The sequence below is a fragment of the Gallinula chloropus genome, assembly GCF_964237585.1.
Source record: "Gallinula chloropus genome assembly, contig: HAP1_SCAFFOLD_556, whole genome shotgun sequence".
In the NCBI taxonomy this organism is placed as follows: Eukaryota; Metazoa; Chordata; class Aves; order Gruiformes; family Rallidae; genus Gallinula; species Gallinula chloropus.
In genome coordinates this window covers 7764-26912 of record NW_028168673.1, presented here as the reverse complement: position 1 = coordinate 26912, position 19149 = coordinate 7764, and the positions used below count along the sequence as shown (strand labels likewise).

Below are 19149 nucleotides of genomic sequence, written 5' to 3'. Positions count from 1 at the left end.
ACCGTGTGGCTCGGCTGAGGCGGGTGACCTGAGAGAAGGGTGAAATGTGTGTGTGTGGGGGGGTTTTTGGGGTATTTTTATATGAGATCAAGTGAACAGGAGGGTAAAACACCCGACAGCGTGGCAGGTTTGTGGCTGCCTTTTGTCTGTCGTGTGATTCAGTCCAACTGGTAGAACAGCACCGTCCAGACATCAAAGCTGAAGAGCCGTGGTGGAAGAGCCGCGCTCCCCGCGGCCATCGGCCGGCCGGCGGTGCCGTCCGCACGCGAGCTCGTTTGGGTTTTCCCCCCCCCAAGCCTGGAAACTCTTCCTCTCTCAGGTTGCAAAGCAGATGGGTTCAGCTGCAGGGTTTTTGGGGTTGGTGCAACCTTCAGAGAGGAGCCTGGTCCCGCTCTGCTGCCGCGGGCACGGGGGACATCGGCCGCTAGGTCGGGTTTCTCAGAGCTGCACCTGCAGGGAGGAGTAGAAGGTCTCAGGTTGGAAGGCACCTTCAGAATCCCATGAGCAGGGATTTCCCCTTAGACCAGGTTGCTCCAAGCTCTGCCCAACCTCACCTTGAGGGCTTCCCGTGACAGATCATCTACAACTTCTCCGGGCAAGCTGTTGCCACCACCCTCGTAGCTTCAGGAGCAGTAATTAGCATCATCACTCCCTCAAGTGCTGTTCCCTCTGGGAGGACTTTCCTGTCTCAGCTTGGGGCTCCTCTTCAAGGCTTTAGTGGATCTCTCTGCCTTTTTATTTATTTATTTTCCTTTTAAAACTCTTCTGATCCGATTAGGACCCCCCCCCCTCCCCGGTCTGTCCGCAGGGAGAGGAGAGTTAATCCTCCTGGTAGTAGCAGCGTTGGCTGTTAAACCATCCCTATGCTTGATCTTAAGTCAAAAAGCAAAGCTGGGGGGGGGAGGGTTGGGATTCCTCCCTCTCTTTTCTGACATCGGAACGGCCGCTCAGTGAGCCCCCTCGGCGGTGGTTCCACCACCCATCCCGTTCTCCTCACCCCCTTGCCCGGCTGGGGGACAGAGCGTGACCTCGATTTGCTGTGGCAAGACAGTCGGCTTGTGGTTTGCACCCACAACCCGCTGGCGGCGGCGGCGGTGAGGAAGCTGTACCCGCTGCGGTTAGCGCATCCTCTACCGCCGCCGCCGCCGCCGCGAGGCGTGTGACATCCTACAGGCAGAACCGCCCCGAGCTGAAGCGCTGACTGTTTGTTTCTCTTTCTCTTAGGGGGAAACATCACCCTCCTGACAACGGGGACCAGCAAGAACTGAAGCGCCGCTGGTACCTACAGGGATGGGGACGACGAACTTCATCCCCCCGGCGCCCTGCCTGGCTTGAGAACTGTCACCCCCCCCCCAACACCACCACCCTCATCTCCCAAGTCTGGCCGCGAAACGCTAATCGTCTCGGAAGCGGTTTGACTGGGACAGGATGTGTGGACGATGATGATGGCCAGAAAGCAAGATGTTCGCATTCCCACCTATAACATTAGCGTGGTGGGATTGTCTGGGACAGAGAAGGAGAAAGGCCAGTGTGGCATTGGGAAATCCTGCCTCTGCAACCGCTTCGTCCGACCCAGCGCGGATGAGTTTCATTTGGACCACACTTCGGTTCTCAGCACCAGTGACTTTGGAGGAAGGGTGGTCAATAACGACCATTTCCTTTACTGGGGGGAAGTTGTGCGTTCCCTGGAGGACTGTGTGGAATGTAAAATGCATGTTGTGGAGCAGACGGAGTTTATCGACGACCAGACCTTTCAGCCACACCGCAGCACGGCCCTGCAGCCCTATATCAAAAGGGCTGCTGCCACCAAGCTGGCGTCGGCTGAAAAACTCATGTACTTTTGCACTGATCAGCTTGGGCTGGAACAGGACTTTGAACAGAAACAGATGCCGGATGGAAAGCTGCTGGTGGATGGCTTTCTTCTCTGCATCGATGTCAGCAGGGGTATGAACAGGAACTTTGATGAGCAGCTCAAATTCGTTTCCAATCTTTACAATCAACTAGCGAAGACGAAAAAGCCCATCGTGGTGGTCCTGACCAAGTGTGATGAAGGAGTGGAGCGGTACATTAGGGATGCACATACTTTTGCCTTAAGCAAAAAGAATCTCCAGGTGGTGGAGACGTCGGCTAGATCCAATGTGAACATTGACTTGGCTTTCAGCACCTTAGTGCAGCTGATTGATAAAAGCAGGGGGAAGACAAAAATCATCCCCTACTTCGAAGCTTTGAAACAGCAAAGCCAACAGATCGCTGCTGCTAAAGACAAGTACGAGTGGCTGGTGAGCCGCATCGTTAAGAACCACAATGAGACGTGGTCCAACGTGAGCCGTAAGATGCAGTCCTCTCCTGAGTACCAGGAGTATGTCTACCTGGAAGGCACTCAGAAAGCCAAAAAGCTCTTCCTACAGCACGTCCACCGCCTCAAGCAGGAGCACATCGAGCGCCGGCGAAAGATGTATCTGGCCATGCTTCCCCAGGCTTTCGAAGCCCTCATCCCAGACCTGGATGAAATAGATCACTTGAGCTGTGTGAAAGTGGAGAAGCTTCTAGAGACGAAGCCGGACTTTCTGAAGTGGTTTATTGTCCTGGAGGAGACGCCCTGGGACGCCACGAGTCACATCGACAACATGGAGAACGAGCGCATCCCCTTTGACCTGATGGAGACCCAGCCTGCTGAGCAGCTCTACGAAGCCCATTTAGAGAAACTGAGGAATGAGAGGAAAAGGGCAGAGATGAGGAGAGCTTTCAAAGAAAACCTGGAGACTTCCCCTTTCATCACCCCTGGGAAACCCTGGGAGGAAGCCCGCAGTTTCATTATGAACGAGGATTTCTACATGTGGTTGGAGGAGTCAATCTACATGGATATCTACAGCAAGCACCAAAAACAGATCATAGAAAAAGCCAAGGAGGAGTTCCAGGAGCTGCTCTTGGAGTATTCGGAGCTGTTTTACGAGCTGGAGCTGGATGCTAAACCCAGCAAGGAGAAGATGGGCGTCATTCAGGATGTCTTGGGCGAAGAGCAACGGTTCAAAGCCCTGCAGAAGCTGCAGGCGGAGAGGGATGCCCTTATTTTGAAGCACATCCACTTCGTCTACCACCCGACAAAGGAAACGTGTCCGAGCTGCCTGGTTTGTGTAGACTCTAAAATCGAGCAGCTGATCAGCTCCCGCTTCATCAGACCCTCCGAACGCAACCAGAAGAACTTGCTATCCGACTCCAACATCGACAGGATCAACCTGGTGATCCTGGGCAAGGATGGTTTGGCGCGGGAGCTGGCTAACGAGATCCGGGCGCTCTGTACTAACGACGACAAGTATGTGATCGAAGGGAAGATGTATGAGCTGTCCCTGAGGCCGATCGAGGGCAACGTCCGGCTCCCTGTTAACTCCTTCCAGACACCCACCTTCCAACCTCATGGTTGTCTCTGCCTTTACAACTCGAAGGAGTCCTTGTCCTACGTGGTGGAAAGCATCGAGAAGAGCCGGGAGTCCACCATCGGTAGGAGGGATAATCACTTGGTTCACCTGCCTCTGACGCTCATCCTGGTTAACAAGAGGGGGGATACCAGCGGTGAGACCCTCCACAGCTTGATCCAGCAAGGCCAGCAGATCGCCAGCAAGCTGCAGTGTGTCTTTCTGGACCCAGCCTCGGCTGGTATCGGCTACGGCCGGAACATCAACGAGAAGCAGATCAGCCAAGTTCTCAAAGGGCTCTTGGACTCCAAACGCAACTTAAACCTTGTCAGCTCGACCTCCAGCATCAAGGACCTGGCAGACATCGACCTTCGCATCGTCATGTGCTTGATGTGCGGAGATCCCTTCAACGCCGACGACATCCTCTTACCCATCCTGCAGTCCCAGACCTACAGACCTTCACAGTGTGGCAGCAGCAGCTCTGTCCTCCTTGAGTTATCCATCGGGCCCCACAAGAGGCGCGTGGAGCTCTCCCTCCTCTCCTACCATTCCTCCTTCAGCATTAGGAAAAGCCGCCTGGTCCATGGCTACATCGTCTTCTACTCGGCGAAGCGCAAGGCGTCCCTGGCCATGCTCCGTGCCTTCCTCTGTGAGGTGCAGGATATCATCCCCATCCAGGTTGTGGCTCTCACAGATGGCTCCATAGACATCCTGGACAACGACCTGAGCAGAGAGCAGCTCACTGAGGGTGAGGAAATCGCCCAGGAGATCGATGGCAAGTTCACCACCATCCCTTGTAGCCAGCCACAGCACAAGCTGGAGATTTTCCACTCGTTTTTTAAGGATGTGGTGGAGAAGAAAACCATCATCGAAGCCACCCACATGTACGACAACGTGGCCGAAGCCTGCAGCACGACGGAGGAGGTGTTCAACTCGCCTCGAGCGGGTTCCCCTCTCTGCAACTCCAACCTGCAGGACTCAGAGGAGGACGTGGAGCCCCCAACTTACAGCCCTTTCAGAGAGGACACCTCCATGCCTGCCCTGCCCAAAGACCACTCGAAGCTTTCCATGGAGCTGGAGGGGAACGACGGCTTGTCTTTCATTTCCGTCATGAGCACTTTTGAAAGCAAGCTGAACAACAAAGTACCTCCTCCAGTGAAACCAAAGCCCCCCGTGCATTTTGACATTACAAAGGGGGACCTGTCCTACTTAGACCAAGGCCATCGGGATGGGCAGAGGAAGTCTGTGTCTTCCAGCAGCTGGCTGCCCACCGATTGCTTTGATCCTTCCGATTACGCCGAGCCCATGGACGCCGTGGTGAAACCCAGGAATGAAGAGGAGAACATCTACTCCGTGCCTCACGACAGCACCCAGGGCAAGATCATCACCATCCGAAACATCAACAAAACCCAATCCAACGGCAGCGGCAACGGCTCTGACAGTGAGATGGACACCAGCTCCCTGGAGAGGGGTCGTAAGGTGTCTGTTGTCAGCAAGCCTGTCTTGTACAGGACACGCTGCACGAGGCTGGGGAGGTTTGCCAGCTACAGAACCAGCTTCAGCGTGGGGAGTGATGATGAGCTGGGGCCCATTCGAAAGAAGGAGGAAGATCAGACCTCCCAAGGGTATAAAGGGGACAACGCCGTCATCCCTTACGAGTCGGCGGACGGGGAAGATCCCAGGAGGAGGAACATCCTGCGTAGCCTGAGAAGGACGACGAAGGTAGGAGGGTGTTTCTGGCTCCCCTTGGGGTGGTGGGATGTATGGGGGTCTGTGTGTGATGGGGTGGTGGGTGATGTCCCCAAGGTGACGTGCTGCCGGGTGTAAAGGCGTGAATGAGGTCGGTGTGTGGTGTGGTTTTCATCTCTTCAGGGGTCAAATGAGGTTCAGCAAAAGCAAGTGGAGAGTCTGGCACCTGGGAGGGAATAAGGGCTGGAATCAGGACAGGCTGGGGTGGAGCTGCTGGAGAGGAGCTCTGTGGAGAAGGAACTGGGGGTGCTGGTGGGTGACAGGGTGTCCACAAGCCACCAGTGTGCCCTGGGGGCTGAGAGAGACAAGGGGATCCTGGGGGGCATCAGGAGGAGTGTGGGCAGCAGGTGACAGGAGGGGATCCTCCCCCTCTGCTCTGCTCTGCTCAGGCCCCAGCTGGAGTGTTGTGGCCAGGTCTGGGCTCCCTGGGATGAAAGGGACAGGGATCTCCTGGAGAGTCCAGAGGAGGGACATGGAGATGCTGAAGGGCCATGGAGATGCTGAAGGGCCTGGAGCATCTCCCCTGTGAGGAAAGGCTGAGGGAGCTGGGGCTGTTCAGCCTGGAGAGAAGAAGCCTGAGAGGGGATCTGATCAATGGGGATCAATAGCTGAAGGGTGGGACACAGAGGGATGTGTCCAGCCCCTTTTCAGTGTCTGTGGGGACAGGACAAGGGGTGATGGGCTCAAGTTGGAGCACAGGGAGTTCCCCCCCAATCTGGGGAAGAACTTTTCCCCAGTGAGGGTGAGGGAGCCCTGGGACAGGCTGCCCAGGGGGTGTGGAGTCTCCTTCTCTGGAGAGATTCCAGCCCCATCTGGACACCTCCCTGTGTGCCCTGTCCTAGGGAGCTGCTTGGGCAGGTGGGGTTGGACCTGATGATGCTCTCAAGGTCCCTTCCAACCCCTGTGACTCTGTGATCTGCTCATTCCTTGAAGCCCAGTAGCAAAATCCTGCTGGTGGGATGGGTCAGATGGCACCTTCACAGCTCTGCAGGTGGGGACAGCAGGTTCCTCCAAGCCCTGTCCAACCTGAGCTTGAATACTCCTTGTGATGGGGCCACCCAGCACTTCTCTGGACAACCTGTGTCTCAACACCCTCATGGCACAACACCTCTTCCTTACCTCCACCCCAAACCCCTTCTACCTTCATCAGGCCCTTCTAGAAAGGTCCTGTCCCTGCAGACCCTGGTAGAAGTCTCTCCCCATCCAACAAGCTCCTTTGCCTACAGAAAGGCCACCAGACGTCCTCTCTCCATGTCTGTCTGTCCCAGCAGTCCAGGTGTGTCCTCACCAGCCCTGAGCAGAGCAGAAGGATCATCTCCTTCCACCAACACTTTGTCCTAGTGCAGCACAGGGCACCACAAGCCACCTCTGTGGCACATTCCTGGCTCATGGTCACCTTAGTGTCCCCCAGGACCCCCAGACCCTCTCTTCTAGGTTGGTGGCCCCTGACACCCAGGGAGTTGCTCTTTGTGCTTCTCCTTGTTTGAACTTCATGAGGTTCCCACCAGCCTGTTGAGGTGCCTCTGGGTGGCAGCACAGACCTTCCTCCCTCTTTGGTGTCATCTGCCCCATCAACCAGACCGTTACTGGAGGTGTTAAGACAGGACTGGACCCAAGGTTGACCCCTGGGACACACCATTGGGCACTGGCCTCCAACTAGACCTTGTTCTGTGGGTCACCACCAACCCTTTAACCCACCTCTGCTCATCTACTGATTGTCCCAAGAGAATCTGAGGGAGGTGGTGCCAGAGGTCCTGCTGAAGCCCAGGCAGACACTGTCCATTGTTCTCCTCTCCTCTGCCATGCTGGATGCTTCATCCCAGGAGGTTGAAGTGGGGGAGTGAACTTCTTCCCCTTGGAGAGGTCCCGTTGGGTTCTCCCATTTCCTGGTCACTCCCATCTTGACCCAGGGAGTGTTTTATTCATCTGAAGACTGGCAGAAATCTTTCTTCAGCTAAAAATGGGGCCAACTTTTCCATTTCACCCAAGATGTGACATCCAGGAGGTTCCACCTCAGACGGTGGCGAACGACAACGTGGAGGTTTCATGTCCCATAGCAGGGAAGGAAGAGTCAGAAGGAGCTTCCCCATCCATCACCACAGTCTCTGCCTGTTCTCTGTGATGTTCTTTATTCCAGAGTATCATCAGGGAGGCTCTTCAGAGGGATCTGGACAGGCTGGACCCATGGGCTGAGCCCAATGGGATGAGGACATGTGGGACACAACAACCCCCAACAGCTACAGGCTGGGGGAGACTGTCTGGAGAGCTGTCAGGCAGAGAAGGACCTGGGGGTGTTGGCTGACTGATGACCAACAGTGTGCCCAGGCAGCCAGGAAGGCCAAGGGCATCCTGGCTTGTGTCAGCCCCAGCGTGGCCAGTAGGGCTGGGGAGGGGATTGTGCCCCTGGACTGGGCACTGGGGAGGCTGCAGCTCCAGTGCTGGGACCAGTTCTGGGCTCCTCAGCATCAGAAGGACATTGGGGTCCTGGGGTGAGTGCAGAGAAGGGCAACCAGGCTGGGGAAGGGGCTGGAGGGTGAATCCTCTGAGGAGCAGCTGAGGGAGCTGGGGGGGTTGAGCCTGGAGCAGAGGAGGCTGAGGGGAGCCCTTCTCCCCACCTCCCCTGCCCTGCCAGGAGGGTGCAGAGAGGTGGGGGATGGTCTCTGCAGCCAGGGGCCAGGAGATGGGCCAAGGGGCAATGGGCTCAAGCTGCCCCAGGGCAGGGGCAGAGCAGGTGGGAGGGGAAAGTTCTTCCCTGGGAGAGTTGTGGGGCTGGGGAACAGGGGCCTGGAGCAGGGTCAGGGGGCTGGAGCAGGGTCAGGACCTGGCCCAGGCTGCCCAGGGAGGGGGTTGTGTCCCCTTCCCTGGCTGTGTTTAACCCCAGGGGAGATGAGGTGCTGAGGGCTCTGGTTGAGCTCAGGATGGGATGGGTTGGACTTGATGCACCTCAAAGGCCTTTCCCACCCTTGTGCCTCTGTGACTGGCACCCATGCCTGATGAATAACCCCAGAACACAGAAGATAACAGGTTTTGGGATAAATAAAAACCATTTATTAGCATAATTAACAAATTGCTCAATTAAACACCAAGCTGGTAGCCTGGGGTGGGGGTGGGGAGGGGGTTCCTCACCTCAACCCTGCTCCCTCCCACAGAAACCAAAGCCCAAACCCCGGCCATCCATCACCAAGACAACGTGGGAGAGCAATTATTTTGGGGTGCCTTTGCCCAACGTGGTGACACCAGAGAAACCCATCCCCATCTTCATTGAGAGGTGCATCGAGTATATCGAAGCCACAGGTAAGAAACCAGGGAAAAGGTGTCTTGTCAGGGGCTGGGAGGGGGGATTTTGGGGTGTTTGTGGGGGGGGATGTGTTCTCCTCTGTGCACCAAAAGATGGAGTGGTGGTTGGGTGAAGACAGCTCAGTGTGGAGCTGATGTTGGGGTTGGTTTTCTATGGTCTTAAGAGGCCCCAGCTGGAGTCCTGTGGCCAGAGCTGGGGCTCCCAGGACAAGGAGGATGTGGGACTGGTGGGGAGGGGTCAGAGGAAGGACAGGGAGATGCTCAGAGGCTGGAGCGGCTCCACTATGGAGAGAGGCTGAGGGAGGTGGGCTGGGTCAGCCTGGAGAAGAGAAGCTGTGGGGGGACCTCACTGCAGCCCCCCAGTCCCTGAAGGGAGCAGAGGAAGAGGAGGGGAATCAGCTTGTTAAAGGGCAGAGACTGGCAGGACAAGGGGATGGGGTGAAGCTGGAGGAGGGAAGGGGGAGAGGAGAGATTGGGGGGAAGTTCTGTCCAGAGAGAGTGGGGAGGGGCTGGAAGGGGCTGCCCAGAGAGGGGGTGGGTGACCCGTCCCTGGGGGTGTCCAAGGGCAGGTTGGCTGGGCCCCTGGGCAACCTTGTGTAGCTCCAGGCTGGAGGTTGGTGGCCCTGCCTGTGGCAGGGGGTTGGAGCTCTGGGACCCTTGGGGTCCCTCCCAACCCAGCCCAGTCTGGGATTCCATGATTGGGATGGGATGGGATGGGGACTGGGGTGGGAGTGGGGATGGGATGGGGATTGGATTGGGATGGAGATGGGATGGGGATTGGGATTGGGATGGGGATGGGGATGGGGATGGGGATGGGGATGGGATGGGGATGGGGATGGGGATGGGGATGGGATGGGGATTGGGATGGGGATGGGGATGGCGATGGCGATGGGGATGGGATGGGGATGGGGATGGGGATGGGAATGGGATTGGGATGGGGATGGGGATGCGGATGGGGATGGGATTGGGATGGGGATGGGATGGGGATTGGGATGGGGATTGGGATGGGGATGGGATGGGGATGGGGATGGGGATGGGATGGGGATTGGGATGGCGATGGCGATGGGGATGGGATGGGGATTGGGATGGGGATGGGATTGGGATGGGGATTGGCATGGGAATGGGATTGGGATGGGGATGGGGATTGGATTGGGATGGGATTGGCTGCCCAGAGAGGGGGTGGGTGCCCCATCCCTGGGGGTGTCCAAGGCCAGGTTGGATGGGGCCCTGGGCAACCTTGTGTAGCTCCAGGCTGGAAGTTGGTGGCCCTGCCTGTGGCAGGGGCGTTGGAGCTCTGGGACCCTTGGGGTCCCTCCCAGCCCATCCCACTCTGGGATTCTCTGAATGAATGGCTGGTGGGTTTTAAGGCTCAGGAGAAGGAAGGGAAGTTCCCTCAGTGCTGGGGTGTAATTAGGGTTTCACCGAGGGGGATTCAGGGTCTCCTCACTTCTGGGCTTTGGATGTCTGGATTTTATTGTCTATAAAGGAAGATTGGGAGGGAATTTGTCCCTAAAACCCCTCACCCTGTTCCCATCTGCTCCCCAACCTGCACTGATGGCTGCTCTTCATCCCCACAGGGCTGAGCACCGAAGGCATCTACCGCGTGAGCGGGAACAAGTCGGAGATGGAGAGCCTGCAGCGGCAGTTTGACCAGGGTAACCTCTGCTCCTCCCTCAGCTGGCTCCTTCCCCACCCCAAAACCCCCCTGGAGAGGCACCTTTCCTTCCACCTCTGGCAACTCTTGAGCTGGTTTTTGAAGGCAAAATCCCTGTTGGGCTTCCCACACCCCTTGGTGCTTCGGGGTGTGACCGTGGACCTGGGGAGGTGTAACTGTAAGACTGGGAGGTGGATTTGATGATCCTTAAGGATCCTTTCCAAGTCAGGGTGCTCTCCATGATTCTCTGACTCTCCTTTTTGTAGATCATGGGCTGGATCTGGCTGAGAAGGATTTCACTGTCAATACTGTGGCCGGTGCCATGAAGAGCTTCTTCTCCGAGCTGCCCGAGCCCCTCGTCCCCTACACCATGCAGGCTGAGCTGGTGGAAGCCCACAGTGAGTACAGCCAGGGGGGTCCCACCCCAGCCCAGCCCATCAGCTTATTAATTCAGACTTTATCAGCTCATTAACCTCCCAGTCCCTGAGGGGAGCAGAGGAACAGGAGGGGAATCAGCTTGTTAAAGGGCAGAGACTGGCAGGACAAGGGGATGGGGTGAAGCTGGAGGAGGGAAGGGGGAGAGGAGAGATTGGGGGGAAGTTCTGTCCAGGGAGAGTGGGGAGGGGCTGGAAGGGGCTGCCCAGAGAGGGGGTGGGGGCCCCATCCCTGGGGGTGTCCAAGGCCAGGCTGGATGGGGCCCTGGGCAACCTTGTGTAGCTCCAGGCTGGAGGTTGGTGGCCCTGCCTGTGGCAGGGGGTTGGAGCTCTGGGACCCTTGGGGTCCCTCCCAACCCTGACCAGTCTGGGATTCCATGATTGGGATGGAATGGGGATTGGGATGGGGATGGGGATTGGATTGGGATGGAGATGGGATGGGGATTGGGGGGGGGAATGGGGATGGGATGGGGATTGGGATTGGGATGGGGATTGGGGTGGGGATGGGGATGGAGATGGGAATGGGGATTGGGATGGGGATTGGCTGCCCAGAGAGGGGGTGGGTGCCCCATCCCTGGGGGTGTCCAAGTCCAGGTTGGCTGGGGCCCTGGGCAACCTTGTGGAGCTCCAGGCTGCAGGTTGGTGGCCCTGCCTGTGGCAGGGGGTTGGAGCTCTGTGATCCTTGGGGTCCCTCCCAACCCAGCCCAGTCTGTGAGGCTGTGATTCTATAATTAGTGGCCACATCTTGTTAATCCATGGCTCAGAAAGCCATTTGCTGGCACTTTTCCTTGTTAATTCCCACCCTTCCAGCTCGTTTCTGGCTGGAGATGCTCTGCCCCAGCATCACCACTCGGTGCTGTCCAGTGTCTGGGAGCAGTGTGGGTGTTGCAGGGTTTCTTTCCAGAAGGGCTGATGATCCTTGAGCTGGTTGCCTACAAAGAAGCTGCCAGAGAAGAGGGGTCCCATGACAGGGTGCTGCCTACATAACAACCCCATGCAGAGCTAGAGGCTGGGGGGAGACTGTCTGGAGAGCTGTCAGGCAGAGAAGGACCTCAGGGTGTTGGGGGACTGACCACGAGCCAGCGGTGTGGCCAGGAAAGCCAAGGGCATCCTGGCTTGTGTCAGCCCCAGCGTGGCCAGTAGGGCTGGGGAGGGGATTGTGCCCCTGGGCTGGGCACTGGGGAGGCTGCAGCTCCAGTGCTGGGACCAGTTCTGGGCTCCTCAGCATCAGAAGGACATTGGGGTCCTGGGGTGAGTGCAGAGAAGGGCAAGCAGGCTGGGGAAGGGGCTGGAGGGTGAATCCTCTGAGGAGCAGCTGAGGGAGCTGGGGGGGTTGAGCCTGGAGCAGAGGAGGCTGAGGGGAGCCCTTCTCCCCACCTCCCCTGCCCTGCCAGGAGGGTGCAGAGAGGTGGGGGATGGTCTCTGCAGCCAGGGGCCAGGAGATGGGCCAAGGGGCAATGGGCTCAAGCTGCCCCAGGGCAGGGGCAGAGCAGGGGGGAGGGGAAAGTTCTTCCCTGGGAGAGTTGTGGGGCTGGGGAACAGGGGCCTGGAGCAGGGTCAGGGGGGCTGGAGCAGGGTCAGGGGGGCTGGAGCAGGGTCAGGGCTGGAGCAGGGTCAGGGGGCCTGGAGCAGGGTCAGGGGGGCTGGAGCAGGGTCAGGGGGGCTGGAGCAGGGTCAGGGGGGCTGGAGCAGGGTCAGGGCTGGAGCAGGGTCAGGGGGCTGGAGCAGGGTCAGGGCTGGAGCAGGGTCAGGGGCCTGGAGCAGGGTCAGGGCCTGGCCCAGGCTGCCCAGAGAGGGGGTTGTGTCCCCTTCCCTGGCTGTGTTTAACCCCAGGGGCGATGAGGTGCTGAGGGATCTGGTTGAGCTCAGGATGGGATGGGTTGGACTTGATGCTCCTCCAAGGCCTTTCCCACCCTTGTGACTCTGTGCTACTTGGGCTGTGATCCCCAGGCAGCATTTCCCAGCTCAGCATCCTACTCCCCAACCCCACAACACCCATTTTCCCTCCTGCCAGAGATCAACGACCGGGAGCAGAAGCTCCACGCGCTGAGGGAAGTGCTGAGGAAGTTCCCCAAGGAGAACTACGAGGTCTTCAGATACGTCATCACCCACTTGAACAAGTAGGTACCACTCCTGCTCCCTGGCTGCTGTCAGACAGAGCCCAGAGGGTTGTGATTCATGGAGCAGAGTCTGGAGACCTGTGACCAGTGGTGTCACCCAGGGCTTGGTGTTGGGTCCAGTCCTGTTTAATATCTTCATTGATGAGGGAGCAGCATCCACCCTCAGCAAGTACCTGATGATCCAGAGCTGGGAGGAGTGGGTGACACACAGGAACACTGTGTCCTGAGTGAGACCTGGCCAGGCTGGAGAGCTGGGCAGGGAGAAACCAGATGAGGTTCAACAAAAGCAAGTGGAGAGTCTGGCACCTGGGAGGGAATAAGGGCTGGAATCAGGACAGGCTGGGGATGAGGAGCTCTGTGGAGAAGGAACTGGGGGTCCTGGTGGGTGACAGGGTGGCCATGAGCCAGCAGTGTGCCCAAGGAGGCCAATGGGATCCTGGGGGGCATCAGGAGGAGTGTGGGCAGCAGGTGACAGGAGGGGATCCTCCCCCTCTGCTCTGCCCTGCTCAGGCCCCACCTGGAGTGTTGTGGCCAGTTCTGGGCTCCCTGGGATGAAAGGGACAGGGATCTCCTGGAGAGAGTCCAGAGGAGGGACAGGGAGATGCTGAAGGGCCTGGAGCATCTCCCCTGTGAGGAAAGGCTGAGTAAGTTGTGACTCTTCAGCCTTGAGAAGAGAAGACTAAGGGGGGACCTAATTAAAGTCTATAATTATCTGAAGCAGGGGATGCAGGGGGAACCAGCCAGCCCCTTTTCAGTGTCTGTGGGGACAGGACAAGGGGTGATGGATCAAGTTGGAGCACAGGGAGTTCCCCCCCAATCTGGGAAAGAACTTTTCCCCAGTGAGGGTGAGGGAGCCCTGGGACAGGCTGCCCAGGGGGTGTGGAGTCTCCATCTCTGGAGAGATTCCAGCCCCATCTGGACACCTCCCTGTGTGCCCTGTCCTAGGGAGCTGCTTGGGCAGGGGGGGTTGGACCTGATGATGTTCTCAAGGTCCCTTCCAACCCCTGTGCCTCTGTGATCTGCTCATTCCTTGAAGCCCAGTAGCAAAATCCTGCTGGTGGGATGGGTCAGAAGGCACCTTCACAGCTCTGCAGGTGGGGACAGCAGGTTCCTCCAAGCCCTGTCCAACCTGAGCTTGAATACTCCTTGTGATGGGGCCACCCAGCACTTCTCTGGACAACCTGTGTCTCAACACCCTCAGGGCACAACACCTCTTCCTTACCTCCACCCCAAACCCCTTCTACCTTCATCATATGGTTGGATCTGATGATCTCTCCATGTCCCTTCCAACCCATCATCCAATCCCCTGATGGTGAGGAGCACCCCCAAACCCAACCCTGGTTGGGTGCCACCCCTCCCCATGATCCCCTGATGGTGAGGAGCACCCCCAAACCCAACTCTGGTTGGGTGCCATCCCTCCCCATAATCCCCTGATGGCGAGGAGCACCCCCAAACCCAACCCTGGTTGGGTGCCATCCCTCCCCATGATCCCCTGATGGTGAGGAGCACCCCCAAACCCAACCCTGGATGGGTGCCATCCCTCCCCATGACCCCCTGATGGCGAGGAGCACCCCTCAAACTCAACTCTGGTTGGGTGCCATCCCTCCCCATGATCCCCTGATGGTGAGGAGCACCCCCAAACACAACTCTGGAGCACCCCCAAACCCAACTCTGGTTGGGTGCCATCCCTCCCCATGATCCCCTGATGGTGAGGAGCACCCCTCAAACCCAACCCTGGTTGGGTGCCACCCCTCCCCATGATCCCCTGATGGTGAGGAGCACCCCCAAACCCAACTCTGGTTGGGTGCCACCCCTCCCCATGATCCCCTGATGGTGAGGAGCACCCCTCAAACCCAACCCTGGTTGGGTGCCATCCCTCCCCATGATCCCCTGATGGCGAGGAGCACCCCCAAACCCAACCCTGGTTGGGTGCCATCCCTCCCCATGATCCCCTGATGGCGAGGAGCACCCCTCAAACCCAACTCTGGTTGGGTGCTACCCCTCCCCATGATCCCCTGATGGCGAGGAGCACCCCTCAAACCCAACACTGGTTGGGTGCCATCCCTCCCCATGATCCCCTGATGGCGAGGAGCACCCCCAAACCCCACTCTGGTTGGGTGCCATCCCTCCCCATGATCCCCTGATGGCGAGGAGCACCCCTCAAACCCAACACTGGTTGGGTGCCACCCCTCCCCATGATCTCCTGATGGCGAGGAGCACCCCCAAACCCAACTCTGGAGCACCCCCAAACCCAACTGTGGTTGGGTGCCACCCCTCCCCATCATCCCCTGATGGTGAGGAGCACCCCCAAACCCAACTCTGGAGCACCCCCAAACCCAACTCTGGTTGGGTGCCACCCCTCCCCATCATCCCCTGATGGTGAGGAGCACCCCCAAACCCAACTCTGGTTGGGTGCCACCCCTCCCCATGATCCCCTGATGGCGAGGAGCACCCCAAAACCCAACTCTGGTTGGGTGTCACCCCTCCCCATGTTCCCCTGATGGCGAGGAGCACCCCCAAACCCAACTTTGGTTGGGTGCCATCCCTCCCCATGACCCCCTGATGGCGAGGAGCACCCCCAAACCCAACTCTGGTTGGGTGCCATCCCTCCCCATGATCCCCTGATGGCGAGGAGCACCCCTCAAATCCAACCCTGGATGGGTGCCACCCCTCCCCATGATCCCCTGATGGCGAGGAGCACCCCCAAACCCAACTCTGGATGGGTGCCATCCCTCCCCATGATCCCCTGATGGCGAGGAGCACCCCCAAACCCCACTCTGGTTGGGTGCCATCCCTCCCCATGATGCCCTCATGGCGAGGAGCTCCCCCAAACCCAACTCTGGTTGGGTGCCATCCCTCCCCATGATGCCCTGATGGCGAGGAGCACCCCTCAAACCCAACCCTGGTTGGGTGCCACCCCTCCCCATGCTCCCCTGATGGTGAGGAGCCCCCCCAAACCCAACTCTGTTTGGGTGCCACCCCTCCCCATGATCCCCTGATGGTGAGGAGCACCCTGAAATGCAACTCTGGTTGGGTGATATCCCTTCCCATGATCCCCTGATGGCGAGGAGCACCCTGAAACCCAACTCTGGTTGGGTGCCACCCCTCCCCATGATCCCCTGATGGCGAGGAGCACCCCCAAACCCAACTCTGGTTGGGTGCCACCCCTCCCCATGACCCCCTGATGGTGAGGAGCACCCCCAAACCCAACTCTGGTTGGGTGCCATCCCTCCCCATGATCCCCTGATGGTGAGGAGCACCCCCTAACCCAACGCTGGTTGGGTGCCACCCCTCCCCATGATCCCCTGATGGTGAGGAGCACCCCCAAACCCAACTCTGGTTGGGTGCCATCCCTCCCCATGATCTCCTGATGGCGAGGAGCACCCCCAAACCCAACTCTGGAGCACCCCCAAACCCAACTCTGGATGGGTGCCACCCCTCCCCATGATCCCCTGATGGCTAGCAGCACCCCCAAACCCAACCCTGGTTGGGTGCCATCCCTCCCCATGATCCCCTGATGGCGAGGAGCACCCCTCAAACCCAGCTCTGGAGCACCCCCAGACCCAACTCTGGTTGGGTGCCATCCCTCCCCATGATCCCCTGATGGCGAGGATCACCCCCAAACCCAACCCTGGTTGGGTGCCACCCCTCCCCATGATCCCCTGATGGCGAGGAGCACCCCCAAACCCAACTCTGGATGGGTGCCATCCCTCCCCATGATCCCCTGATGGTGAGGAGCACCCTGAAACGCAACTCTGGTTGGGTGATATCCCTTCCCATGATCCCCTGATGGCGAGGAGCACCCCCAAACCCAACCCTGGTTGGGTGCCACCCCTCCCCATGATCCCCTGATGGCGAGGAGCACCCCCAAACCCAACCCTGGTTGGGTGCCACCCCTCCCCATGCTCCCCTGATGGTGAGGAGCACCCCCAAACCCAACCCTGGTTGGGTGCCATCCCTCCCCATGATCCCCTGATGGTGAGGAGCACCCCCAAACTCAACTCTGGTTGGGTTCCTTCCCTCCCCATGATCCCCTGATGGTGAGGAGCACCCCCAAACCCAACTCTGGTTGGGTGCCACCCCTCCCCATGATCCCCTGATGGCGAGGAGCACCCCCAAACCCAACTCTGGTTGGGTGCCACCCCTCCCCATGATCCCCTGATGGTGAGGAACACCCCCAAACCCAACTCTGGTTGGGTGCCATCCCTCCCCATGATCCCCTGATGGCGAGGAGCACCCCTCAAACCCAACCCTGGTTGGCTGCCACCCCTCCCCATGACCCCCTGATGGCGAGGAGCACCCCCAAACCCAACTCTGGTTGGGTGCCACCCCTCCCCATGCTCCCCTGATGGTGAGGAGCACCCCGAAACCCAACTCTGGTTGGGTTCCACCCCTCCCCATGATCCCCTGATGGCGAGGAGCACCCCCAAACCCAACTCTGGTTGGGTGCCACCCCTCCCCATGATCCCCTGATGGTGAGGAGCACCCCCAAACCCAACTCTGGAGCACCCCCAAACCCAACTCTGGTTGGGTGCCACCCCTCCCCATGCTCCCCTGATGGCGAGGAGCACCCCCAAACCCAACCCTGGATGGGTTCCACCCCTCCCCATGCCTTCATCCTCTACCCCCCATACCTCAGGGTCAGCCACAACCACCGAATCAACCTGATGACCAGCGAGAACCTTTCCATCTGCTTCTGGCCCACCCTGATGAGACCTGACTTCAGCACCATGGACGCCCTGACCGCCACCCGCACCTACCAGACAATCATCGAACTCTTCATCCAGCAGTGCCCCTTCTTTTTCTACAACCGGCCCATCCTGGAACCCCCCAACGCCGCCCCGGCTTCACCTTCCGCCGCTCCTCCCGCTGTCCCTTTCCTTCCCGCGGCGGCGGCGGCGGTGGCGGTGGCGGTGCCGCCGGTTCAACCGTCCCCTCCCAGGACCCCGCCGCCTTCGCCGCAGTCGCCCGTCCAACCTCTCCTGCCAGCCCAGCTCCACGCCGAGCAGCACACGCTGTGAACCCACCAACAACCCAACAACCACCAACCAACCAACCAACAAGCAACAAAATCCCAACAGGGAGTGGGGGAAAAAGAACCCCCAACAACTGGGAAGAACAGGAAAACAACACCCCCCCCTCCCCCCACCCCTCCCTACCCCCTAAACAGAGGGACACACACCGCCAGCTTCTTGCGCTGGGCTGTGGGGTTGTTGCGCGGTCGCGGTGACGCCGGCGCTGGGGTTGGGTTCCAACCCTCTCCTACCCCCCCCGGTGTAGACTTGGGAGTGTGCTGGGGGCAATTTGGGGGGTTCCTCAAGGAGGGTTTGTTTTCCCTGCCCCCTACATCCTCCCCACACCCCTACCCAGCCTTTCAGTTTTGGGTAAGGGGGGTCGAGGAATGGATGGGGGACCCGTGTGCCGGGGTGTTGGGTGGGTTGGACGCTGCTCTGTCCACCCCTGGACTGTCTGTCTCAGCCCCCAGCATCACCTGAACTCCTTTGCATCCCCTGGGATGCAGCCAGTGGTTTGCCTGGTGCCGTCTGAAGCTCATCCCATGTGGCCAGAAGCTCTCCCAGCACAGCCCCAGCTCTCCCAGCACAGCCCCAGCTCGCCCAGTACAGCCCCAAGGCTCATCCCACACGCTGTGGGTGCAGCCTGAGGCTCAACTGGTGTGGTCCAGCAGTGGTGGATGCTCATGGAATGGGACCTTGAGGCTCATCTGGCGTGGTCCAGCGTAGCCTGAGGCGCACCCAACATGGTCCAGCATAGCCCAAAGCTCGTCCAGTGTGGTCCAGTTTAGCCCAAGGCTCTTCCACTGGGGTCCAGAATGGTTTGTGGATTATCTGATGCAGCCTGATGCTTCTTCACCATGGTCCAGCTTAGCCTGAGGCTCGTCCACCATGGTCCAGTGTGGTCCACTGAGCCAGAGGCTCAGCCAGTGTGGTCCCATGTGGTGCAAGGCTCCTCCAACGTGGTCCAGCTCAGCCCAGAGCTCAGCCCAGAGCTCAGCCCAGGGCTCCTCCAACTGGGTCCAGCTCAGCCCAGAGCTCAGCCCAGGGCTCCTCCATCGTGGTCCAGCTCAGCCCAAGGCTCCTCCAGCGTGGTCCAGCTCAGCCCAAGGCTCCTCCAGCGTGGTCCAGCTCAGCCCAGGGCTTGTCCAGCGTGGTCCAGCTCAGCCCAAGGCTCCTCCAACGTTGTCCAGCTCAGCCCAGGGCTTGTCCAACGTGGTCCAGCTCAGCCCAGGGCTTGTCCAGCGTGGTCCAGCTCAGCCCAAGGCTCCTCCAACATGGTCCAGCTCAGCCCAGGGCTCCTCCAATGGGGTCCAGCTCAGCCCAGGGCTCCTCCAGCATGGTCCAGCTCAGCCCAGGGCTCCTCCAATGGGGTCCAGCTCAGCCCAGGGCTCCTCCAACGTGGTCCAGCTCAGCCCAGGGCTCCTCCAACATGGTCCAGCTCAGCCCAAGGCTCCTTCAACGTGGTCC

General features: G+C 59.2%; 1 protein-coding gene across 1 annotated transcript; it reads left to right on the top strand.

The window, feature by feature from the left end:
- The first annotated feature begins 1424 nt into the window (after positions 1-1424).
- On the top strand, positions 1425-18926 carry ARHGAP35 (Rho GTPase activating protein 35). The gene is made up of 6 exons (XM_084280713.1): positions 1425-5135; positions 8312-8456; positions 10037-10114; positions 10380-10511; positions 12562-12667; positions 17307-18926. Exons 1-6 carry the CDS (start codon positions 1440-1442, stop codon positions 17686-17688), a joined length of 4539 nt encoding a protein of 1512 aa, XP_084136839.1. The 5' UTR covers positions 1425-1439; the 3' UTR covers positions 17689-18926.
- Positions 18927-19149: the final 223 nt, after the last annotated feature.